We start from the raw sequence: 23,050 nt of genomic DNA, 5'->3' as shown, positions 1-23,050 counted from the left end.
CCCTATAAGCTCCACGATACGACGACATCGACTTCTAGTTTGTTTGTGTAAATATTTAATCCTCTGCCAAATTGAAATAATTAATCCAAAAAAAGAAAGCATTGATATATGGAACTTGTTATCGGTAGATCATCTTTGTCCTGCAACCACGCACAAATCATGCCAATTGGGCCCACAGGGCTGGTATATAAAATGCCTCCACCATGCATCCCCATTTTCTAACAGGCTCACATAAACATTCTCCAGGTTCCATAGCTCATGAATAATGGCCTTTCCATAAAATATTAACAAATATTAAAAAGGAAAATCCATAGTTAATACCAAATGCATCTATGAATCATTCTGCTTGACACCATAAAGAGAGCACAAATTTTTAATCAATTGCTTCCACATCAAAAATCCTGTGCAAATCAATATTTTCCAAAACTAAAACCCGCAATTGACACTGCAATATCATACCATCAGCTTTAAGAATGCTTGCTACCTCATTGGATTATCATGGAAGTTTAAACCCACAATTGCTTGGCACGAATTTATCAAGGGGAAAACAAATCGCAAAGCCAAAACTAAATGGCATAGTCTTGCACCATCTTCCCATCTGTGGTTTTAATATTGCTAGCGAACAAAGGAGAAGGATGTGAACCTATGTCGGAACTAACCATATCATCTCGGATATACTTTTGACAGTCTTGTAAACACAAAAAATGTAGTTGCTGCACGACGTCCCTCAAAACGTCGATTCTTCGATAAGCAGAGCAGCAACAATTGAATAGTCAAACACTCCCTTTCACAAACCTGTATTGCATCGAGCTTGCCCTCGTAAGGAGTGAGATGAGAAACAAAAACAATGGAAAATTGAATCTTTGCTCATTTTTCTTCTCATTTTAATGAACACCCACATGATAATAAACAAGCAAGCTTCAATATAGAAAACATCATATGCGCTTGAAGGAGTAAACTTGGTTTAAGTACTTTCGCTTTTTTTGCTGCATTCTCCAGATACAGGCAACTGCCCCAAAACCACAGCTCGCAATGGCAATGGCAACCGCAGCGCCAATAGGTACTGCAACGACACCACTAGGAGCTGTGTCATCTCCCGGATATGATTGTTTCTCAAGAGTTCTTTTCTGTTGCGCATCATCCTGTGATGGAAACTTAATGGTCTGCCCATAGTAGTTAAGAAGGAACTGGTAGACTTCTCTCTTGTTCCAAACAACATCTACATGTGTGCTATTGTGTTTCTTGCTAGAGGAGATCCAACACGATGCACAAAGCTGCTTCGGTGGCCATATCACTTTTGGAAATTTTCGATCGCCAGTTCCCAGAGCAGCTTCTTCAATCTTCAACCTCTCATTAACCTGAAAAGCCAATGCAAAATGTTCAAATGCATTAGAACAGTATACCATCTGGCCAGCATAGAAATGGAACATGGAGAAAACGACCGTGAAAGAGCTGGCAAATTGTTTGCTCCAACTTTAAAATAGCATACTTCAGAAAAATCCTCACCCGATTGTGTGCATTCCAGAGCCAAAGAACAAGGTCATATCGAGTTTTGAAAGGTTCCTTAACGCTGACATTTTGTGACCAACCAACCCAAGAACAATAACATTAGCAAAGAATTCCTTAGAGCATGTGGCGATATTGAAATGTGATGCAAAGAAAATTCTGCAAACCTGGAACACATCTTAAAGAAATGTTGACGGCACTCTTCGCAGATGAAAAAATTGTGAACAAAATCACAAATTGCTGTGAATGTAGTCATGCTTTCACCGTCTTCGATCCTCACCGACAAAGAATGAAAAAGCAGCCAGAGGCCACAGCTGCGAAATCCAGACAAAATTGAACAAATTCAGAATTGGCGCTGTAAATGTGAAATTACAAAATAGTACTTAATCTGTTGAAGAATAGTCATTGCTTCCTTGAAATTAAGCACAATCCAGAGTCATATTACTTTAAAATTAAAACACACATTTATAAACCACTTTGAGAATAATATTTCTCTATCTCAAAACATTGATATTATTTCATTGAAAGTTTGAAACTAACCCCGGAACAAAAACGTGCCAAATAACTGCCGGGATATAAGTAAAACAGTAAATGAAATGATATTTTAAGGTCCACGAGACTAACTAGCATTTGCACCAGATGTTGCAAAGGAAATGCCGTAAGGCATAAATTGAGGAACAATCACGACATGGGAATGGAAAAATCTAACTTGCAATTTTTTTGACATGATGAATATAATGGACTTTGCTAATAAATCATCTTAAGCTATTTAGGTTGTCAAATGATTCATGATGCTGATATTAAGATATTTACATGTTTCTAGATGATATAAGATATAATAATAAAATACAGCTTTTTGTAGTTGTCTTTATTATATTATGTAGATATATATTTTCCAGTGGGCAAGCATAATAAGAAAGTGCAAGCCTCACTTATGGTTGTCTTTATTACATTATGTAGATTATGATCTGAATTATATATATTTTCCAGTAACAAGAATAATAAGAAAGTGCAAGCCTCACTGACTCCCTTTGAAAACCAAAACCAAAACCAATATTATATTAGGCAATTGCACTTTCTCCAAATATTTCTTCTTCAAGCATAACTTTCTACACTCGCTATCCTGCAAGAATCAATTGGTGTAATCATAAAAAAACTCCATCCATTATCTTACCACCTGAGAACCATCATGTGCGTTTGTGAGCCATCAAAGATGTGGTGTAGTTATTTTAAAGCTAAGCCTCTGCAAAGTATTACTACGGTTCAATCATTAATACATCTCCAAGTCAAGATAATAGCGTTGTAGGTTAAAGATGAAAGCATTTTACAATTATAGGATATAAGATGGTCAGTGATTATGAGGGCAACATGTATGCTATAAAAGTAATTTTTACTTTGATGTACTCTAGTAGAGTTCGGAATTCTTTTAATCTAGATGTATCATGTACTGACAGTTTTGGATGATATTTGGTATAACAAATTATTTTTCTTAAGCTATTTTGGAGGTTACTCTCTTCGTAAGTGTTCTTCAGGAGGAGTTTTTCAGCAATTTGAACAGTCAAGGTTGTATACCGTATCACTAAGTATGATTTTTTTTCGTAGTTTTTCTTCTGCAATTGAGTTGTTATTGTTGAATTGAATTTACGCTGAAAAATATGAATAGTCAAGGTTGTATACCGTATCACTAAGTATGATTTTTTTCTTAGTTTTTCTTCTGGAATTGAGTTGTTATTGTTGAATTGAATTTATGCTGAAAAATATCAGAAAATGAGTGAATTTTTTACCCTTTCGAGACTATCAAATTCTAGAATATTCCCAAAATCTGCAATCTACATAGAATGCCTAACTTTTCTAAGAATGTTCAAGATTGAATATCATTCAATCAAAATACAAGATTTTTCTTTTCACAATGCTGACAGTAACACTGTGAGTGTATGTACAGTGTTCTTTCTTTTTCAGCAAGCAAATAGCTTTAATATTACTGTGAGTTTTTATGTACAGTGTTCTTTCTTTTTCAGCAAGCAAATAGCTTTAATGTTAAATACATCATACTGTAAAATGCTGCTATCAAAATCAGCAGAATCAAGATCATGCAAGACTAGATATAAAGTAAATTTTGATTTGATATTAATCTAATTTTTATATTGGATGGAAAAATAATATACTCAACTATAAAATACTCCTATCAAGATCATACAGACTAAATATCAACTCAAAATGCTGCTATCAAAATCATATCGACACACTAGACCGTCACACTCATTCCACTATAGATATCAACAGACTAAACTATCATACTCATTCCACTGTTATCAACAGACTAATCTATCATACTCATTCCACGTACTCATCCCACTGTTTTGCACTAGACCATCACATTCATTCCACTGATTTGCATGAGAGTAGTCTATCACACACATTCCACATTTCACTATTTTAAATAAGAACAAATTTTGACTTGATCATATGTAGTTTGCAAATGAAAAATGGATAAAAACGAGTAAATTGTCAAATCTCTAAAATATATTAAAATCTACAAACTACACAAAAATACCATTAACCAATGTAAAATTAAATCTAAAACCCAACACCACCTTTGAGGCAATTTTTAAATCCAAATCCCACCCCACCCTGGACCCTTTCTATCCCTCCTAGACATACAACTATCCCTCCTCTAACTAAAACTATATCTAGGGAAAGCCCTCGTACCCTTTCTATCCCTCCTAGACATACAACTATCCCTCCTCTAACTAAAACTATATCTAGGGAAAGCCCTCGTATATCTCCTGCAACAAAAGCTAAACACGGAAAAAAATGGTTGTAAGAACTAACTTCAATTAAAATAATTAATTAATGGTCTAGTGTCACCAAGCAAAAGTACAGTTGTGGAAATGTGGAAATGGAATGCTGCCTCCTCTTCCCCATTGAAATGGAATGTAATCATAGAAAGTAGTGAAATGAACACTCACACCCAGGCTTGCCACCGACATCCATCCACTCAAGAGTTGGAAGGCATATAATCTAGTACTAAAGAAGGGAAATTCGAGACTATGTTATGGACAACAAAGGAAGTGGGTTCGCTGCCAATGCATTTCTAACCAAAGCCATGGTGAATTCAAATTCCAATAACACAGATGTTTTCCAAGTGTTGACATTCAGAGGTAATTTTCTGGACATCAGAACCTTATCGTTTATGGTTGGTTCTGCAAATTTGATTTTCTCTATTGTTTGGGCTCTGCTTCTTGTATTTGAAGGAGGTACTGTTGAATGGTATGATAACTCCATGCAGCCCTATGAAGCTAGAGTTGCTGTGATAATGACGGCCATTCTTATTGCTTTGGGCATGGGTTGCTCGGATTTGCTCTATTATTTGGGCTTTGCTTCTTATATTTGAAGGAGGTACAGTTGAATGGTATGATAACTCCATGCAGCCCTCTGAAGCTAGAGTTGCTGTGATAATGACAGCCATTCTTATTGCTTTGGTCATGGGTTGCTCGGATTTGATGTTACAGAAACCAGCTGCTTCAGCTACTGGCACATTTATGTCAGAGTCCTGATTTTGAGAGATATGTTCTAAGCTCCCATCATTATTTGCCTTGGGATCAATTTCCTGTGCAGAGTGATTGGTAGAGCTGAAACTCACAAATTCCTGGCAGTGGTCTTCAGGGGAGTCAGTGGTGGAAGTCATAGAAACATTAACTATCTCAGTGGATTCGACCCCACATTCAAATGTGGCAGAGCTTTGAAGAACAACTTTGACACCATGGATTCAACACGATGGATTTAACACCATGGACAATCTCTGGGCTCTGATCATGGAGAGTTGGACGATTCAAAATTTATTAATTAACTCAAAATTAATTAATTAATCAAGTGATTAACTATGGAAGTGAAGTGATTCAGCAGAGTTCTTACTACTGGAATTGTGAAGTGATTCAGCAGAGGTTTGTGAAGTGATTCAACAGAGTTCAAAGTTAGTGATTCAACAGAGTTCAAAATTAGTGAAGTGATTCAACAGAGTTGTGACTACTCGAATGGTGAAGTGATTCAGCAGAGTTGCTACTCAAATTGTGAAGTGATTCAGTAGAGTTATTCCAGCCTGTGGGATCCTGGGCAACTTATTCTGGACAGGTTAGACGTCCTGGGCAACTTATTCTGGACAAGTTAGACCAAAACATCTAACTGTACCCGTTTTGGAAACTCCAAAACGTTTTGGCTCTTTATGCAACTTAGTTTATATACAAAATTACAAACTACAAACATAGGGAGTGAGACTTTTTGCCTCTACATAAGAGTTCATTAGATAATGCGTTCTACAAACCCCTCTCACATACTCAACTGCATGACTGCCCTATCCAAGAAGCCAGCTATTCCAATAAGCATGTGAATGAAATCACCTATAAAATTTACCTATTACAACAACAACCAACCAAAAAAAAAAAATGTACTCAGCAGACTAAGGCAACAAACTGGTCAAGTAATAATCCTCAAAAGGGCCAATATACTGGGACTCTCCATTCAACTAGGTATTACCACCTATATTTTATCCTGATTTAAGTATATTTCCAGTAACAATTCACCAAGCAGTAGTCAGCCTATGTGATGAAACAATATCACCAAAAGTTCAAAATAAGCATGTTACCAATAAAATTGTTGGCTAAACCTATAAACAATCTTAATCATCCACCTCTACCTGCCTTCTTAGTGTTAGGCCTTTACCAACAGGTGTGTGATTAAGTTGTTTCTCATCTTTTATCAGCTACCAGGTTTGACAGAAAAGAAGTGCAAATTTCATGCCTCCACTATCTAACAGATCTGCTAATTTCTGAATCATTCAAAACTTGAACAGGGCCAATATATTGAAATAACACCATTGAACTAAGAACATGAGAGCCTCAGAACTTGTGCCTCCATTTATATGCTATCTTAACTAAGCCATTTCTTTTGGTAATCCAAATAACAAAAAAACCATTCCATTTCTTGCCTTTAAAACAGATATTTTCATCTAACAACTTCTAGTGGCACGCAGAGGCAGATTCATTGACTTTTACCATTCACGCCAGTCTTGGTATGCAGAGGCAGATTCATTGATTTTCACCATTCACACCAGTCATGGCATGCAGAGGAAGAACAATGGACTTATACAATTCACTCATCTTCACTCAAGTGACTTAACAGTATCCTCCTCGAAGAGGTGATTTAAGGAGTTGCCGAGATCACCATGTTGTCACTGTGCCATTGTTAGTGAAATCATTAGTGGATAGACCACAATGATGGAAAATTCATAATGGACCAGTTCAAACCTCCCAAGCCACTGTCAGGTTTTCGGCCTTGGGCTTTGGCAACTCAATCAAAATCAAAACAAAGACAGAAGGGGGCAATATTAATATAGAAATTTGAAAAACACAGTAACCTTCAATTGGCGATCCCCACCCACCAACCTTCAATTGTCCAGTTTGCTTATTGCAGGACCCCAAAATTCCATCTAACATACACCCCTCTCTTGGGGGCAGGAGAGCTGATCCATCAACCCTTCATGTATGTGTGAGTCTAAATAAATCTAGATTGTGCACTGGGTTCATTGAATATGGGCATCAACACAAAGATGTCTGCAACACAACCTCGAAGTGAATACCCCGGCTTTAGACAGATCTTTGCTAGTACACATCAAATATCTCAATTTAAAATCAAAACACCAAACATAGTCCATCTCAATCTCTCTTAGAATTCCAAATAAAGTTCTGACAATAGTTATAAACCAATAAAACTACCTGATCAAACCAAACCGAAAAACCCAATTATCTTATGATTTTTTTGTGCAGAAATGAAGATAAAGCATACGAACATCATCCACTTCTACCTGCCTTCTTAGTATTAGGCCTTTACCAACAGATATGTGATTAAGTTGTTTCTCATCTTTTATCAGCTACCAGGTTTGACAGAAAAGAAGTGCAAAGTTCCTGCCTCCACTATCTAACAGATCTGCTAATTTCTGAATCATTCAATACTTGAACAGGAACAATATATTGAAATAACATCATTGAACTAAGAACATGAGAGCCTCAGAACTTGTGCTTCCATTTATAAGCTATCTTAACTAAGCCATTTCTTTTGGTAATCCAAATCAGTGTTGATAATATCGCCGAACTAAGAACATGAGAGCCTCAGAACTTGTGCTTCCATTTATAAGCTATCTTAACTAAGCCATTTCTTTTGGTAATCCAAATCAGTGTTGATAATATCGCCGAAATATCGGCGATATTCGTAAATATCGCGATATTTTCGGCGAGCCGAAATATCGCGAGAAAATATCGCGATATTTTCAGCTCCCGAAAATATCGCGATATTTCCGAAATATCGCCGATATTTCGGCAAAATATCGCGCAACGACCTAATTTATCGCCGGGAGACAGTAGAAAATCGCCGCGCGGGTTATAAAATTCGGATTTTGGTTTTTTATGAATCATTTTCATTTCTGATTGCTGGAGAAGGAAGGAGAGAGCTATGTGCTTGCTGCCAAGGAGGGTTTGAGCGTTCCATAGCTATTATCGCCACCAACAACGAAGATTTCATTGATCTAAGCTTCAAGAACAGTGAGACAATTTCATTTCTTCCATTAACAGGTATGTTCAAATAAACCCCTATTTGCCTATTTGCCTACAATCATTTTGCTTGATTATTTTTTCCATTTGAAAAGATTTTCATGCCCATGAGAAAATGCAAGGGTTTTAAGTTTTTAAGTTTTCAAGTTTTCTCCATATTTGGAGAGCAAACTCCATTTTTTTTGAGTTCATAGCTGCAGAGGCTATTTATTAATTTTATTATATATTAGGGGTTCATCTCTATAAAATTTCTTCACCTTAGAAATTAGTTTCTTATTGTGCAATGTGAAGTTGTGAACAGTGAGATAGGATTACCGTTTGCCTATTTCTAAAAGTAAATTCTATGCATGAATTTATCAATTTTCAATTTTCAATTCACATTGCAAAATTGCAAATAATGTAACAAAAAAATTGTTTTGTAAAATGATGTGGTTATTAGTATTACTTATTAAGTTACTAATTCCAATTTCTTTTTGGTGCCCTAGGTTTGAGTTACCCCACTACAAAATACAAATATGCAAAAAGCCTTGGACACATTTTGGGAGTATGGGAACCCTGATGGTGGGACAAATCGTGCATATCTTACATGCAAATTGTGTGGGACCAGGATGAAAGGTAGGGTTACACGACTGAAATACCATCTTGCTAGACTCAGTTGACATGATGTTGGGATTTGTACAGTTTCTAGTCTGGAGCTTATACAAAAAGCTCTTGAGGCAATTGATGAAAAAGACAGAAAGAAGGAAAAGTGTTAAAATTGGCAACCAGGGCAAAACTTCATGTGGGTCATCTTATTCATGGCTAATAATATTTTTATTAGATTCCTCTCGTCGAGAGGTGTAGGATTGATATAAAGATCATCCAATTCCGATAAGTATTCATGAAGATATGAATTTATTTTGATTATGGAATTATTATCAAGCCGACCTACAACTCATGTAGGCTCAGAAGCCCAACAGTCGCATCTATTCACCCACCAACGTTGTGTATAAATATAAGAGGACTTTTCCTCATTTGGACTCACTCATCTCATCACATCTCTCTCTCTACTGCGCAGATATGAGTCTCTTCTCTACTGCGCTGAAATGGGTCTCTCTCTCTCTCACACATGTGAAGCCGAAAGCTGTTGAATTTGAAGCTGCAACTGCAGGTAAAGATTGACTTGCGTGGCCTAGAAGATCTCCTCTTTGGAACTGCGTTGTAGGTTCATCTGAACCTCCTTTGAAAGCCGCAACTTTTGGTGGTGGAATGAAGTCAATCCGACGAACGGTTTGCAAGATATCGACTGCCCTAGTTTGAAGCCGGAAACTGCTGAAACTGAAGCTGCAACTGCAGAAGTAAAGATTGACTTGCGTGGCCTAGAATATCTCCTCATCTGAACCTCCTTTGGAAGCCGAAACTTTTGGTGGTGGAATGAAGTCAATCCGACTGTCGGTTTGTGAGATATGATCTGCCCTAGTTTGATAATCAAGCCGCTAATGCTGATGCTACTGATCTAGGGTTTGCTACTGCTGATATGAATCAGATTTATTGTACTATCTCTCTGCTGAATTATTGAAGATAAAAGAAGATTTGATCAAAGGGTTTCCCCACACATTGTGGGGTTTGTCCCTGGCCAGCCGCCACATCTTGTGTCTCTTGTCTTGGCTTGTTTTCTGTCGATCGTTTAATGTTCTATCTGCACTTTACTTTATGTACATGTGATTGCTAATCGGTGGAATATAATAAGAAAAAGAAGTAAATTGTTATAAACATAGAACATACCATAACTTAACAAAAAGGCAGAAAGAAACAAAGTTGAACGTGCAGGTAGATCTTTCGAGATATCTTCTCCTGATTTTGATGTTGAGGGTAGTGGGAGGGGCTCCACAGCTGGCAAATCATCACCTGCTACTACTAGTGCGACTGTGAGGTCATCATTTTTTGTTCCACGAACAGGACCTGGAGCACAACCTGGCATAAAATCGCTTGTTAAAAAAAAGGAGAAGCAAGAAGCAGATAGATTCATGGGCAGGTGTATTTTCTGGAGCGACTTACCTCTCAACATCACCAAAACCAATCCATTTTGGCAGCCAATGTGTGATGCTATTGTTGTTGTGGACCCAGGGTACAAAAGTGTCACATATGAGGAGTTGCGGGGGCCAATTCTTCAAGCAGAAAAGCAGGACATCAACTCTAGATTGGCGGAGTTGAAAAAAACATGGGAAGTTACTGGATGCACAGTGATGTCTGATGGTTGGACAGATAGGAAGGGTAGGACCCTTCTAAATTTCTTGGTACATTGTCCTAAAGGTACCATGTTTATTAAATCGTTGGATGCATCAAAATATATCAAAGATGCAGCAACGATATGTGAGTTGTTAGATGGGTTCATTCAGGAGATTGGTGTGCAGAATGTGGTGCAAGTCATAACAGACAATGCAGCTAATTATGTGTTTGCCGGCAAGATGCTTATGGAGAGGCATCCCACATTGTTCTGGACTCCGTGTGCAGCGCATTGTCTCGATTTGTTGCTTGAGGATATGGGGAAACTCTCCTTCATCAAGGAGGCGCTTGATATGGCTAGGAGCATCCCCAAGTTTATTTATAACCATGCTTTTGTTCTTAGCCTCATGAGGAGGTTCACTAGAAACAAGGATTTGCGGCGTACTGCCATCACACGTTTTGCCACAACCTTTATTACTCTTCAGTCTTTGCTTTGATGTCAATTCGAGTTGAAGCAAATGTTTGTGTCTAATGATTAGCGTAATTGTAGATACAACAGGAGACAGGACGGGAAAGTCGTTGCAAAAATGGTGTACTCCGAGACATTTTGGCGTGGAGTAGAAGAAGCATGCGCAGTTAGTGAACCTATAGTAAAGGTTCTCAGATTGGTGGATGGGGAGAAGCCTGCGATGGCTTATTTGTATGAGGGCATGGATAGGGCCAAGGAGGCCATTCGTTCTTATTATGTAAACAAGGGTTCTGTTGGCTTTGATAGGCAGATGATGTTATGGGATGTGATTGATAGTCAGTGGACAGGGATGCTTCATCGACCCATTCATGCAGAGCACTCTTCCTCAACCCCGCATTTTCATACAAATGCGGCTTTGATTTTGATGGCGAGGTGATGGAAGGGCTCCATTCCTATATTCAGAGGATTACCTGATCCTGAGCTTCGTAGCAAAATCAATCGCAAGATATAGTCTTATCGGGATTGTGTTAGCCTATTTGGCTTTGATGATGCTATTAGGGAAAGGACCCTCTTCATGCCACGTAAGTGACAAGTCATCACTCATTAGAAATTAGAATTTTCAATTTAGAATTTCCTTACTTATAATTCTTTTTTTTTAAGTTCAATTATGTAACTTTTATTTGAAAGTTTAATTATGTTTTAAGTTTTTGAATTTTTTATTTCATTATTTTGTTGTAGATATTTGGTGGCAAAGCTATGGTGCAAGGGCACCAAATTTGCAGAAATTGGCCATACGAATCTTGAGTCAAACATGTAGCTCTTCAGGGTGTGAGCGCAATTGGAGTGTATTTGAGAAAATACATGCAAAAAAGCACAACAAGTATAACTTTGAGCTCCAGCCTTCAGTTGAGCAATTACATTTATTGTAATTTTTAATTTTTAATTTATGACCTGCAAGTGTCAAGAGTCAAGACTCATTACTTTTTTTGACACTATTACAGGTTGGAGTTCACACGCCTCAACGATTTGGTGTATGTGCATTGCAACATCCGACTTCGAGTGAGACAAATAGAATCACCAATGGATCCAGATGCCATTTCCTTAGAAAATATTGATGTATTGTCTCCGTGGAGGGTGAAGTCTGAGGAGCCCATTTTGGAGGAGTCACCTTCATGGTTAGAGCCAGTGGCAGATGATCCATTAGAACAAGGGCAGCAAGAAGAGGACTCGGAGAGTCACCTTCATGGTTAGAGCCTGTGGCAGATGATCCATTAGAACAAGGGCAGCAAGAGGAGGACTCGGAGTCGGAGGAGCAGCACCACTCAGAGGAGGAGCAGGAGGAGGAGGAGGAGGACATTGCGGGAGCATCAGCATCAACACCATCTGCTATAGATATAGGAGAGCATAGCCCCATACCTAGCACTCATTATTTGACATTAGGTGCAGAAGCAGGGTCAGGGCCTTCTACTACTAGGGGCAGGCCTGGCAAATAGCCCATCATGTTTTCCCGTAAAAGGGGGAGAGGGCAGTGATTTCAGATAGATAGTTGCTAGTTTTATTTGTTATGCTACATATAACTCATGATGATGAGATACTTTTATATATGTGATGTTATTTTGTATTGGTTCTCCACATTTGAGTCCTTGAATGGACAATTATCAGGGATCAGCAGGATTTGGTATCGTCTTTGATGTATCATTTCTATTTGGCATCATATATATCAGTGTTTTCTTCATATTTATGTGCCAATCTGTTTATCTCATGTTGTTATTGCTTTATATGTTTAAAAATCTGAAGAAAAAAAAATGAATATATTATGCATTTTTTATGCTCGCCGATATTTGTCGATATTGTGCCGATATTGCCGATAAGATATTTTCTGGACCCTCGCCGATATTTTCCCGATACCGATATTATCAACACTGATCCAAATAACAAAAAAACCATTCCATTTCTTGCCTTTAAAACAGATATTTTCATCCAACAACTTCTAGTGGCACGCAGAGGCAGATTCATTGACTTTTACCATTCACGCCAGTCTTGGTATGCAGAGGCAGATTCATTGATTTTTACCATTCACACCAGTCTTGGCATGCAGAGGAAGAACAATGGACTTCTACAATTCACACATCTTCACTCAAGTGACTTAGCAGTATCCTCCTTGAAGAGGTGATTTAAGGAGTTGTCGAGATCACCATGTTGTCATTGTGCCATTGTGAGTGAAATCATTAGTGGATAGACCACAATGATGGAAAATCCATAATGGACCAGTTCAAACCTCCCAAGCCACTGTCAGGTTTTCGGCCTTGGGCTTCGACAACTCAATCAAAATCAAAACAAAGACAGCAGGGGGCAATATTAATATAGAAATTTGAACAACACAGTAACCTTCAATTGGCGATCCCCGCCCACCAACCTTCAATTGTCCAGTTTTCTTATTGTAGGACCCGAAAATTCCATCTAACATCCACCCCTCTCTTGATGGCAGGAGAGCTGATTCATCAACCTTTCATGTATGTGTGAGTCTAAATAAATCTAGATTGTGCACTGGGTTCATTGAATATGGGCATCAGCACAAAGATGTCTGCAACCGGGTTTGATATGCACTTTCTATAAGGACACATATCTCAAATTCACAGATATAGCGAACCAATAAAATATTGGACCTTTGAGTATGTAACCTTGACCTTCACAACCTCAAAGTGAATACCCCAGATTTAGACGGATCTTTGCTAGTACACATCAAATATCTCAATTTAAAATCAAAAAACCAAACATAGTCCATCTCAATCTCTCTTAGAATTCCAAATAAAGTTCTGACAATAGTTATAAACCAATAAAACTACCTGATCAAAGCAAACCGAAAAACCCAATTAGCTTATGATTTTTTTGTGCAGAAATGAAGATAAAGCATACAAACCTTCACACTGTCGAAGCCCGCCAGATGCAAGAGAGCGTACTGCAACATACACCCATGTCCAGCGCTCAGCACAAACCGATCCCGGTTTAGGATTATACTTCATGACCTCATCATACAATATATGACCCATTGGGGTGCAACCCATAGGCAACCCAGGGTGCCCAGAATTGGCCTTCTCGACAACATCGATGGCCAGAAAACAGATAGCATTGATTGATTTCTCCACCAGCCCAGTGCTGGTGGCCTCCAGGGTCTCAACCGCAGCAGCCCAAACGACCTTGGGGACCGGCGATCTCAAGCGCCTATGGGACAAGCTTCTGGAAGAGTAGGCAACCTTACCATGTGACCGAAGCTTCAATCCTGTGACTTTACTGAAGCCGAACCCCGCTGGCGAGGCAGAGGAGCTCAGGCGCTCAAACTGTGGGGCATTATTCAATGTGGTGGCAGTGACAGAGCTTGTAGAAGCCTGTGAGACAGTCAAGGAAGAGGCCATGGCGAAGGAATCCAAGGACAACCCAATTCAGATGCGCGGCAACTTAAGCTACCCAAATGCTCAAAATTCAAGCTTTGCGTCTGTGACTACCTATAACAAATACCTATAACAAATAGACTACAACGTTCATATATATTCTAAGATTAATAAGATTTGAAAGGCCCTTACAACGATATCCAGATGATCCAATCTGTTAAGAAGAGGAAAAGTGGTGGAAGCCACATGAGAAGACACTAGCTCTCCCCTTTGCTTTACGCTACTGGTTCCATTTCCATTCATAGCCTTATTACTTTCCTTTTCAATTGACTCATATCTCATTTGTTCACTACCTTTCTTACTAGACATCTTTCCACAGCTTGAGTCAGCTGTTCAGTTTCAACAGCATCACCAGCTGCTTCAACTACTGGCACATTTATGTCAGTTCTGATTTTGAGAAATATGTTCAGAGAAATGTGGATGCTTGGACCTCTGCAGATGCATTGTATTCTTCATAACGGCAAAGGTCATAAACCTGCTTGCTCTTAGGATGTCGAGAACCCTAAAACGACTGCCTCATTCCCAGTGCCTACTGCCATGTCTGAACTGCATGGCAAAAGGGTACCATGGCTACAACCAGGAAGTGGACCTACTGCTTCGAGAAGAGCCAGAGGAGAGATTGTCGGAGGACGTGATACATGTGGAACTCTGTGTTACTTCAGTTTGTGAAACTCTGAATCATATTCTTTGGAGATCCATGCAAGAAGACCTAATTTGCATCTGCATTCCAATGCATCGCCTTGATGACTGGACAAAGGTACTCATCAGATCTTTGAAGTCTAAATATAAAGAATAGAGGAGTCACAGTCATGGCGGACGATGCCCTAGAAAATTACATGGCTCAGAGTGGAGGAGCACCATTCTTGGAACTAGAAGAATACAAACAAAATTACACTAAACACTGTAATAAACAATTCCCCATACATACCGAGTTGTTCCTCAGGCTATTTGGTAATGAACAGGCTTAGGAACAGGGTTAGGGTTAGATGCACCCAGCCGAGCCAATGAACAGCCAGCCAACTAACAGAGTTGAAAGAATTGCAAATAAGATTATGGTTATAATAGTGTAAATCAAGAATTAGTTCATTGACAGTTAGTAGTATCTAATGGTGGAAACACATTTAATTGTCTAACAATGGATCTGACGGTCAAGATTATGACAGAAAGGCAGTTGGGGGAGTTGATTTCATAGGGAAACGCCTTACGGCGTAAAAATAGTCTATGAGACCATTAGTTCCTTGTTTTTCGCATTTTACAATTCAATCCTTTTCCGATTCAAATTGATGATGTGCTGGCCCAACCTTCCAACAATCCCCTCGCTAAAAAAAAACAATGCCAAGAAACTGATGCTAACATGTTCTCATAACTTTCTTTGATGTCTTTGAATGCATCACATTCCAAAATGAAATGTTTTTCCGATTCCACAGCCCCAGATGTACAAAATGTACACACCTGTTCTTCCGAAGCTTCTTTAGGCATTTTCCACCGTCCTGTTTCACACCGAAGTTCATGTGAGTTGGTCCTTAATTGAACAATAAGAACCTTTGCCCTCCACGAAATGCTAGCTCCAATGAACTCTTTTTGTTGTAGACAACACGTAGGGTTGAATTCCTCAATGTAATATTTCTTCTTTCTACCCAACTCTTTTTCCCATACCCTTTTACGAAACTTCTCCATAACAAAATCCTTTAGCTTCTTGCTATTTGTGGGACAGGCATTGAGGTAGATATTCCATTTTTGCATCCATGTGTAGTTTTGTTTCATCCATGTTTTCTTTCTTTTACTCATGCCTTCATTGAAGATAATATTAGGCCATCTACTTGCTCTCATTTGCTCAATTTTTTTTAGATATCTTATGAGTCGCACCATAGCAATTGCTTCAATGTGATTTGCTCTTATTTCACTCGACATTATCTCATAAGGTACTAAACTTTTTATTTTGAACTTGCTCATGATCAAGCGTTTTTGGATTTTCTCAATTTGTTTCCATTTTGAGTTGGGAGCACTACTAGCCCACAATTCACACCCATATAGCATCACTGGACAAATTAGGAGTCCAAAAAGCACTTTAATCATTTTCCAATCCCATAACTTTGCCTCTCTACATTTGTTTTGAAGAGCATAGCTTTCCACCCTCCTAAAATTCTCTTCTTTCTGTAGTCCTCCCAATTGACTCTGTTGTTGAAATCAATCCCAAGGTACTTGTACTCATTTACTTCTTCAAGAATGTTGTCTTCAAAGAAGAAAGTATGTTGGCTCTACTTCCTTTGATTAGATAGAAACATTATTTTGGTCTTGCTTGCATCCCCACTCCTCTACAAAAATGCTCAAGGGCATATAAATGCATTTGCAATCCATGGGCCGATTTAGAAATCAATACAATATCATCAGCATATAAAAGAAGCTTTATCACAAACTCCCTCAACCGAACACCATCTCCCCTTTGCAGATTTAGCCACTCTTCCAATTTATCAATATATAGACCAAAAAGAATAGGGGATAGAGGGCAACCTTGCTGGACTCCAATGTCACTTCTAAAGCTTTCTGAAATACCTACTAAGGTTCTAATTTTGACTTTCACTTCTTCATAAAGTCTATGGACAGCAGCTCTATAATGCACAAGAATTTCAAGTTCTTCCATTCTACGCCACAACTTATCCCTAGGGACTATGTCAAATGCTTTTTTGAAGTCAACAAAACAGCAAAATACTTCTTCTTTGTCCTCCCAAACCTTTTCAACAATGTGTCTCAACGTGATGCCATGATCCACTGTAGAATGTTTTAGCCTAAAACTCGCTTGTCCTCTTGCCCTCTTTTCTTTTACTTCTGCCCACTTAATAATTATGTCTTCTACCATGCTACCAAAAAGCTTTGCAAACAAAGGATTGATCATAATTGTTCTATAGTTGGATGGATTATTAATGTCTCCACTTTTAAAAAGGGGTATTGCTAGGCTAGTTGTCCAGTCTCTTGGAAATCCTTGTTGAATGATGTTGTTGAATATTTCCATGATGTGCGGTGCAAGAGCATTCATTCCCCATTTTAGATACTTTGCTTGAAGTTCAACCAAGTCCTTTGTCTTTCATGTTTTCAGCTTCTTAATTCCATTCTCCACCTCCTGTAATGTGAAGAGCTTTGAACTTGTGTTGATCCTAGGGGGGGACTCCGTCTCATATTCTTTCTCATAGAGTTGCCTTGCATATTCAAACCATTGATTCATTGTAATATTATTTTCAATTTGCTTCTTCCTTGGTTGCAGTTCCTGCCAGAAAAGCTTTGGAATATTCTTGCTTAAATATATTAACTCTTCTCTCCTTGTTTGGATGAACTCATCTTTTTTCCTTTTTAGTATCTTCTTATATAACTTTACATTCATCTTCTCCTTTCCTGCATTTTTCAAAGTTCTCCTTGCCATTTTGCATTCCTCATCAAACCAATATTTACAGGAAAACAATTTGATTCTAATTTCCTATTTCTTTTCTCTTTTGCACTTCTCAAGTGCACTTTGAATTATATTTGTTAACTCATCACTGTTGAAGGCTTGAAGCTTTTGAAACCAGTTTTCTCCTTCCGAATTAATCTCTCTAACATTGTCTTGAAGATAGTACAATTTTCTTGTGTTAGAAGAATTTTGCCCCTTGATAGTGATGATAGTGAATAAATGTTTACGTCGGTTTAGAATTAAATTGATAAAATAAACGTGAAATTAAAATCCCAATGACAATCATAAATAGAAAAATAGCCATACAAGATATTACAATTTTAAAATTGCGCTCACAGTCAATTGGTCTATTGCGATTTGTATTCTATCACAAGTGGCAAGCTCTTTATTAACAGATATAATTTCATCACTCTGTGACGCACAACAGGTTGGGATTGCAGAAAGCTGAAATATTGTACATGTTCATTCAAACCTGTGCCTTTTGTCTTGCAGGGGTGAAGAATATACAAATGGACTTCCTAAAAATTGGAATGTGGAATCAGATGTCCAGACTTAGCTCTCTCTTGCTGCTCTTTATAATTGTCTTTAGTTCATGTTTTATGTTTTATTTTAGTTTTAGCACATATAACCTTATGTATAAAGGCTTATCTTGGAACCTTCAATGTATAGCCCCATCTATAAACGTTAATTTTGGATTTTTGCGTCGTGTAATCATCTGTGAATGAATTAATATAGACTTGCAAAATAACGTGTTATTAACTTATTTGTAGTGTGTCTATATATATATTATCTTAACTTATTTGTAGTGTGTATATGTGTGTGTGTGTGTGTGTATATATATATATATATATATATATATATATATATATATGATGTTTTGCCCTAAGTTTCCATTTTCTGGGGGTCATGTTTCCAACCATATCCAATTCCAAAACTTCCAGATGTTTCGGCATTTCGTGTAACATAGGTCAAACCCCTACCAACAATCTCTTACAAAGCAAGAGACAAAGTCAAATCTGCCAACAATCTTTATTTTGATTATTCTTTTGTAATTATTTCTTTTCACAACCGTACACATTTTTTTATTTTAATTTCCAAAAACAATGCATTATGATTGGATACCATATTGTAATACACAAATAAAGTATGCTTATCACTTTATTCGAGATGTATCCCTTTCGTCAAATGCCCTCAACTTCCGATTACCATGGCTCTAATACCATGTGACTTTTACAAACACAAACATGCACAAGAATACAGTGTACACATTAGATTGAGTGGTCCATTCTTATGTAATTGGATGATGCAATGTCTCCTTACATAATAGAAGAAGAGAAGTACATAGTGTAACACCCAAATAGCTAGCTATTAACTACCACATTAATTAGGTCGAGAGGCACTCTATAGCTTAGTATAGGGGAGTTGTGTAGACCAATGTTGTGAAAATCGCGATCGGGATTAAATCGGCATGGGGAACAAATCGGAAAAATCGGAAAAATGGGGAAAAAATGGGGAAAAAATCGTTTCGTACAAAAATATTCATTTTTTTCAATTTTTTTAATATCTAAACCATCTACAACATAAAATAAATATATTGACACATAAATATGATAAAAAAACTAATATATAAGATGTTTAATATCATTTCTAGCGCTAAAATCACACATAACATTGAATCATGTCCTGAATAGTAAGTCCTGACTCCTGAGTCCCAACTCAGCCTCAAAATATCAACAAAAAATATGATAATGTATCTCATCATGTCATAATGTCATATACAATAAAATGAAAGTCTAATCCTATTGATTTCCTCTGCCCCTCTTGCGAGAAAATGCCACAGCTTTCCCTTTCCCTCTAGATGTAGATGTTGGTGCCTGTGCTGGTGGAGATGGCAGTGGAGTCTGATGTGCTCTAGAAGCTGAAGAACTAGAAGTAGGAGCTATAAGAGGTAGATCACGTCCTCTACTGGTGGTAGGGGTAGCCCAGGCAGGTGGTGTCACCTGGAAACATTACAATCTTCCAATCCTGAAATCCTGAAAAACTGATAAGTCTGCTGGATTTTAAATGAAATCTAAAATTCTACTTTCTCCATATGAAATCCAATGAGGCTGGAACCACTCTCAAACATCCTGAGATTTCATGGTAATGTTAAAAATTTAAGTAAAAGGATGAAAATGAAGATTAAGGAGAATGTCGCTTTTACTTTAAGAATTTAACATTACCATGAATAGCATATCCATACTAGGGCCTAGACTTGATCATTAAGCTGCCCCGCTCAAAAATTATTTGTTTCTTTAAAAAAAAATTGCATGAAAAAACCCAAAAAAAAAGTTATAAAACTATGCTGTCGCGACGATTTTTTAAGTTTTTATCGCGATTTTTTAGTTTTTATCGCGATTTTTTCATAAACCGGCGATTTTTTCAATAAAAATTGGCAAAAAAAATACCGGCGATTTTTTCGTATAAAAATCGCGATTTGATCAGCAAAAGGAAAAAATCGCGATTTTTTCATTAAATCGCGATTTAATTGCGATTTTCACAACACTGGTGTAGACATAATGAAACTAAGTATGTCAACATTTTATAAATGTCCGCTCTATTACGCATTACATATTAACTGTGGATTATGTACCTTATCTTTATTGTATATTTAATATTCAAATTAAAACATATATAAATGTAAAATGTCTAATGCAATGTAAAATATAAAATGTAAAATGTAAAATGTAATGCAAAAAATAAAATGCAGAATGTAAAATATAAAGCACGGATCTACCAATTTGATTAGAAGCAATTGGTTTGTCTATAATGTAAAGTTAACATACTATTGTTTCTTTAATAGGTTATTTCTTTATATAGTATTCTTGGTATAATAATCAACAATATTGATTTATTATTATTCCAACATATTATAATAATAATCATCTCCACTGCAAGTATTAATATTATGTTGAAGAATGTAGCTATGGTTGGTCTTCATAATCCTTGATGTATTTATAATACTATGTAAAAACACGAATGAAAATTAAATTTTAAATTCCCCGATGGGGGTGAGTACCAAGAATAACGTGGTCGTCGAGTCTCATGAGTGACAAATGGGCCACCAGTGAGGGTCATACCTTCCAATCACCTCTCCATATACAACGGAGGGAATGGCGTACAGGGACATTCGATCTGGGGCGTGTGAGTAATCAAGGTGCCTCAAGAAGGGGAAGAGTTGATGAGTTGATAGGCGGGATGAGGAAGGAGCCGGGAATTCGTTTCGGTGCTCAGGTTTGGTGGTGGAGCTACACCAAGTTTCCTGCTCAATGACGGAAGCTGCGTCGGAGGCATGACAGAATTGGTGGTTTATGGATTTTCTTCGGGGAATTATAGTTTGTTGCATATAACGGAGTCCAATTCCTAGTTTTTCTCGAGCCTTGCAGAACGGGACTAGGTTGGAAATTGTTGGGGGAAGGCAAATGTTATTTTTGGTTCATTTGGGGCAAGGAACGTCTTTGCAAAAGTTGGCTGAAGCATAAAAATTGATACTGAAGCAAGAAAACTGATAGCTTGGAAGCTTGAATGTAAAAATACACACAGGTATTTGTAAATAATAATTTATTAATATATATAAAATGTATAAGTGATGAATGTTACAATGAGGACCTGCCTATATATACCTAGGCAGGGGACCTTTCATGATTAGGCATGTCTTTTAGACATGCCTTTTCACTTAACTTAATGACTATTTAACCTAGTCAATTTTTTATTATTTAATATTTACATTTATTTTATTTATGTAGTTGTTATGAATTATATTCATAACATAGCCCCTTCCTTCGGAAGCTTTGTCCTCAAAGATTTAATGCTGTGGATTTTCTTCATTTACTGTCTGTCGTCTCGATGTGTATAATCTAGCCATCCTCTCGCCTTATAGCTCATCAATGATATTTTTATTTATTTTGTTTTTTTATTAATAATTTTTTAACAAGTCTAAATTTATATATATATATATATATATTACACTAATTTTTTTACTTTTGTAATATATAAATTTCTTAAATTAATTAGTTTATATAAATTAATTAACTTAATTAATTTATTTACGTTTATTAATAAAATTTAATTAAGTTTTATGTTTGTAAGATAAGGTGTGTATTTATGCTATTTTAATTCATGACCTGTGTAAACAGTGTGTCCTGTGGTAGCACTTAACTACCCGAGCGATTGGTCAACCATCCAACGACGGCTTCGACTGGTGAAACACCACTTCAATGATCGGAGATTCGAACCTGTGAGTCAGAGATTTGTTGGCTAGGCCACGAATCAAATCCAATTCCAACGTGCGCGTCTTACGTCTTATCAGGCATATAAAATGGTCTAACACATGGGACTTGAAGCCGAAGATCTAGCAGCGGACAAGCGATGGCAAGAATGATGTTGTGCGCTATCGGAAGAATCCATAGGTATATAAGGACTGGCAGGTGCAACGATGCAGTTGATAGGCCACGCACCAGACACAGGGTTTGGATATAATGGACATCACGCGGTGCTGTTGACAAGGCTTTGTTGGGCTTGATGTATATGGAGTATGCAACGGGCGATGACAGTGTGGATAGCAGGAGCACGGACGTGGAGAAGGGAGACCGAACAGGGAGCGACAGAAAAACTTTGAGGAGTTTAGCGAGGAATTATTGTGGTCCAACCGCCGACAGTGAGAGGTCATGACGGTCAAGTACAGGGTTTGTCGGAGGAAACAGCGAAGAACTGCAGATCGGGCTGACATGCTGCGTGTGTTGTGGAATCGACACATAAGGCAGCAAGGTCGATGGCATCGTGGACATCGACAGCTTGTATTAATATCTATATATACCCAGTCATCATACGAATTTGTACCATCGCGACCAATTGAGGGTTTGTTGACCAGGAGGAGTGATCGAAATCTCGAAATTATATTTACTGCAGTGCCTTGAAAGTTTGGATCACCCTCTAGGCTGAGAGCTCCAACACGATGCAGTTTGATGGGATCGATATCTTTACTTTGCCCCCTTTCCCTTCGGTGCCTTCTTCTGGCACTTGATGGTGTTTTAGCCAGAACCGAGATTCGTGTCTCTCGCTTCCTTTGCCGTGATTCCCTAACAGGCGAATCCCCTTTACTTTTGGCCTCAAGAAGTCGCTCCAAAGTACGTATTGCAGCATGGCGGACTGACAAAATACTGTGTCTCATAAAGGGCCATAGGTAAGGAGCCAAACTTGATAGTAAGTACGGGTTATCATCAACTTTTGCACCATCTCCCTGGTCATCAAGCTGAATTGCTTCATTCAGGTCAATCATCTGCCTCTGCACTGGCAGTATGGCTCCTAAAGTTTTTGGCACCACTTCTGATTGTGAATA

The 23,050-nt window shown here is 37.8% G+C and overlaps 1 protein-coding gene across 4 annotated transcripts in view; it reads right to left on the bottom strand.

The window, feature by feature from the left end:
- Positions 1-256: 256 nt before the first annotated feature.
- LOC149178694 (sulfhydryl oxidase 2-like) overlaps positions 257-23,050 on the bottom strand; it is a 284,209-nt gene continuing 261,415 nt past the window's right edge. For 2 of the 4 annotated variants that reach the window (XM_089420399.1, XM_089420398.1), the window contains 3 exons: positions 1,674-1,820; positions 1,507-1,570; positions 257-1,358 (listed from right to left, as the gene is read on the bottom strand). In XM_089420399.1, the coding sequence (XP_089276525.1) occupies positions 936-1,358; positions 1,507-1,570; positions 1,674-1,820 (634 nt within the window). In that variant the 3' untranslated portion in view covers positions 257-935. The remainder of the gene's footprint in view (positions 1,359-1,506; positions 1,571-1,673; positions 1,821-23,050) is intronic. The other 2 variants (XM_089420400.1, XM_089420401.1) reach the window with 2 other exon arrangements.

This window comes from Pinus tabuliformis, chromosome 4_1, assembly GCF_031772625.1.
Source record: "Pinus tabuliformis cultivar Carrire ecotype Pingquan chromosome 4_1, CPIR1, whole genome shotgun sequence".
Classification (NCBI taxonomy): Eukaryota; Viridiplantae; Streptophyta; class Pinopsida; order Pinales; family Pinaceae; genus Pinus; species Pinus tabuliformis.
This window is presented reverse-complemented; position numbering and strand designations above follow the sequence as displayed.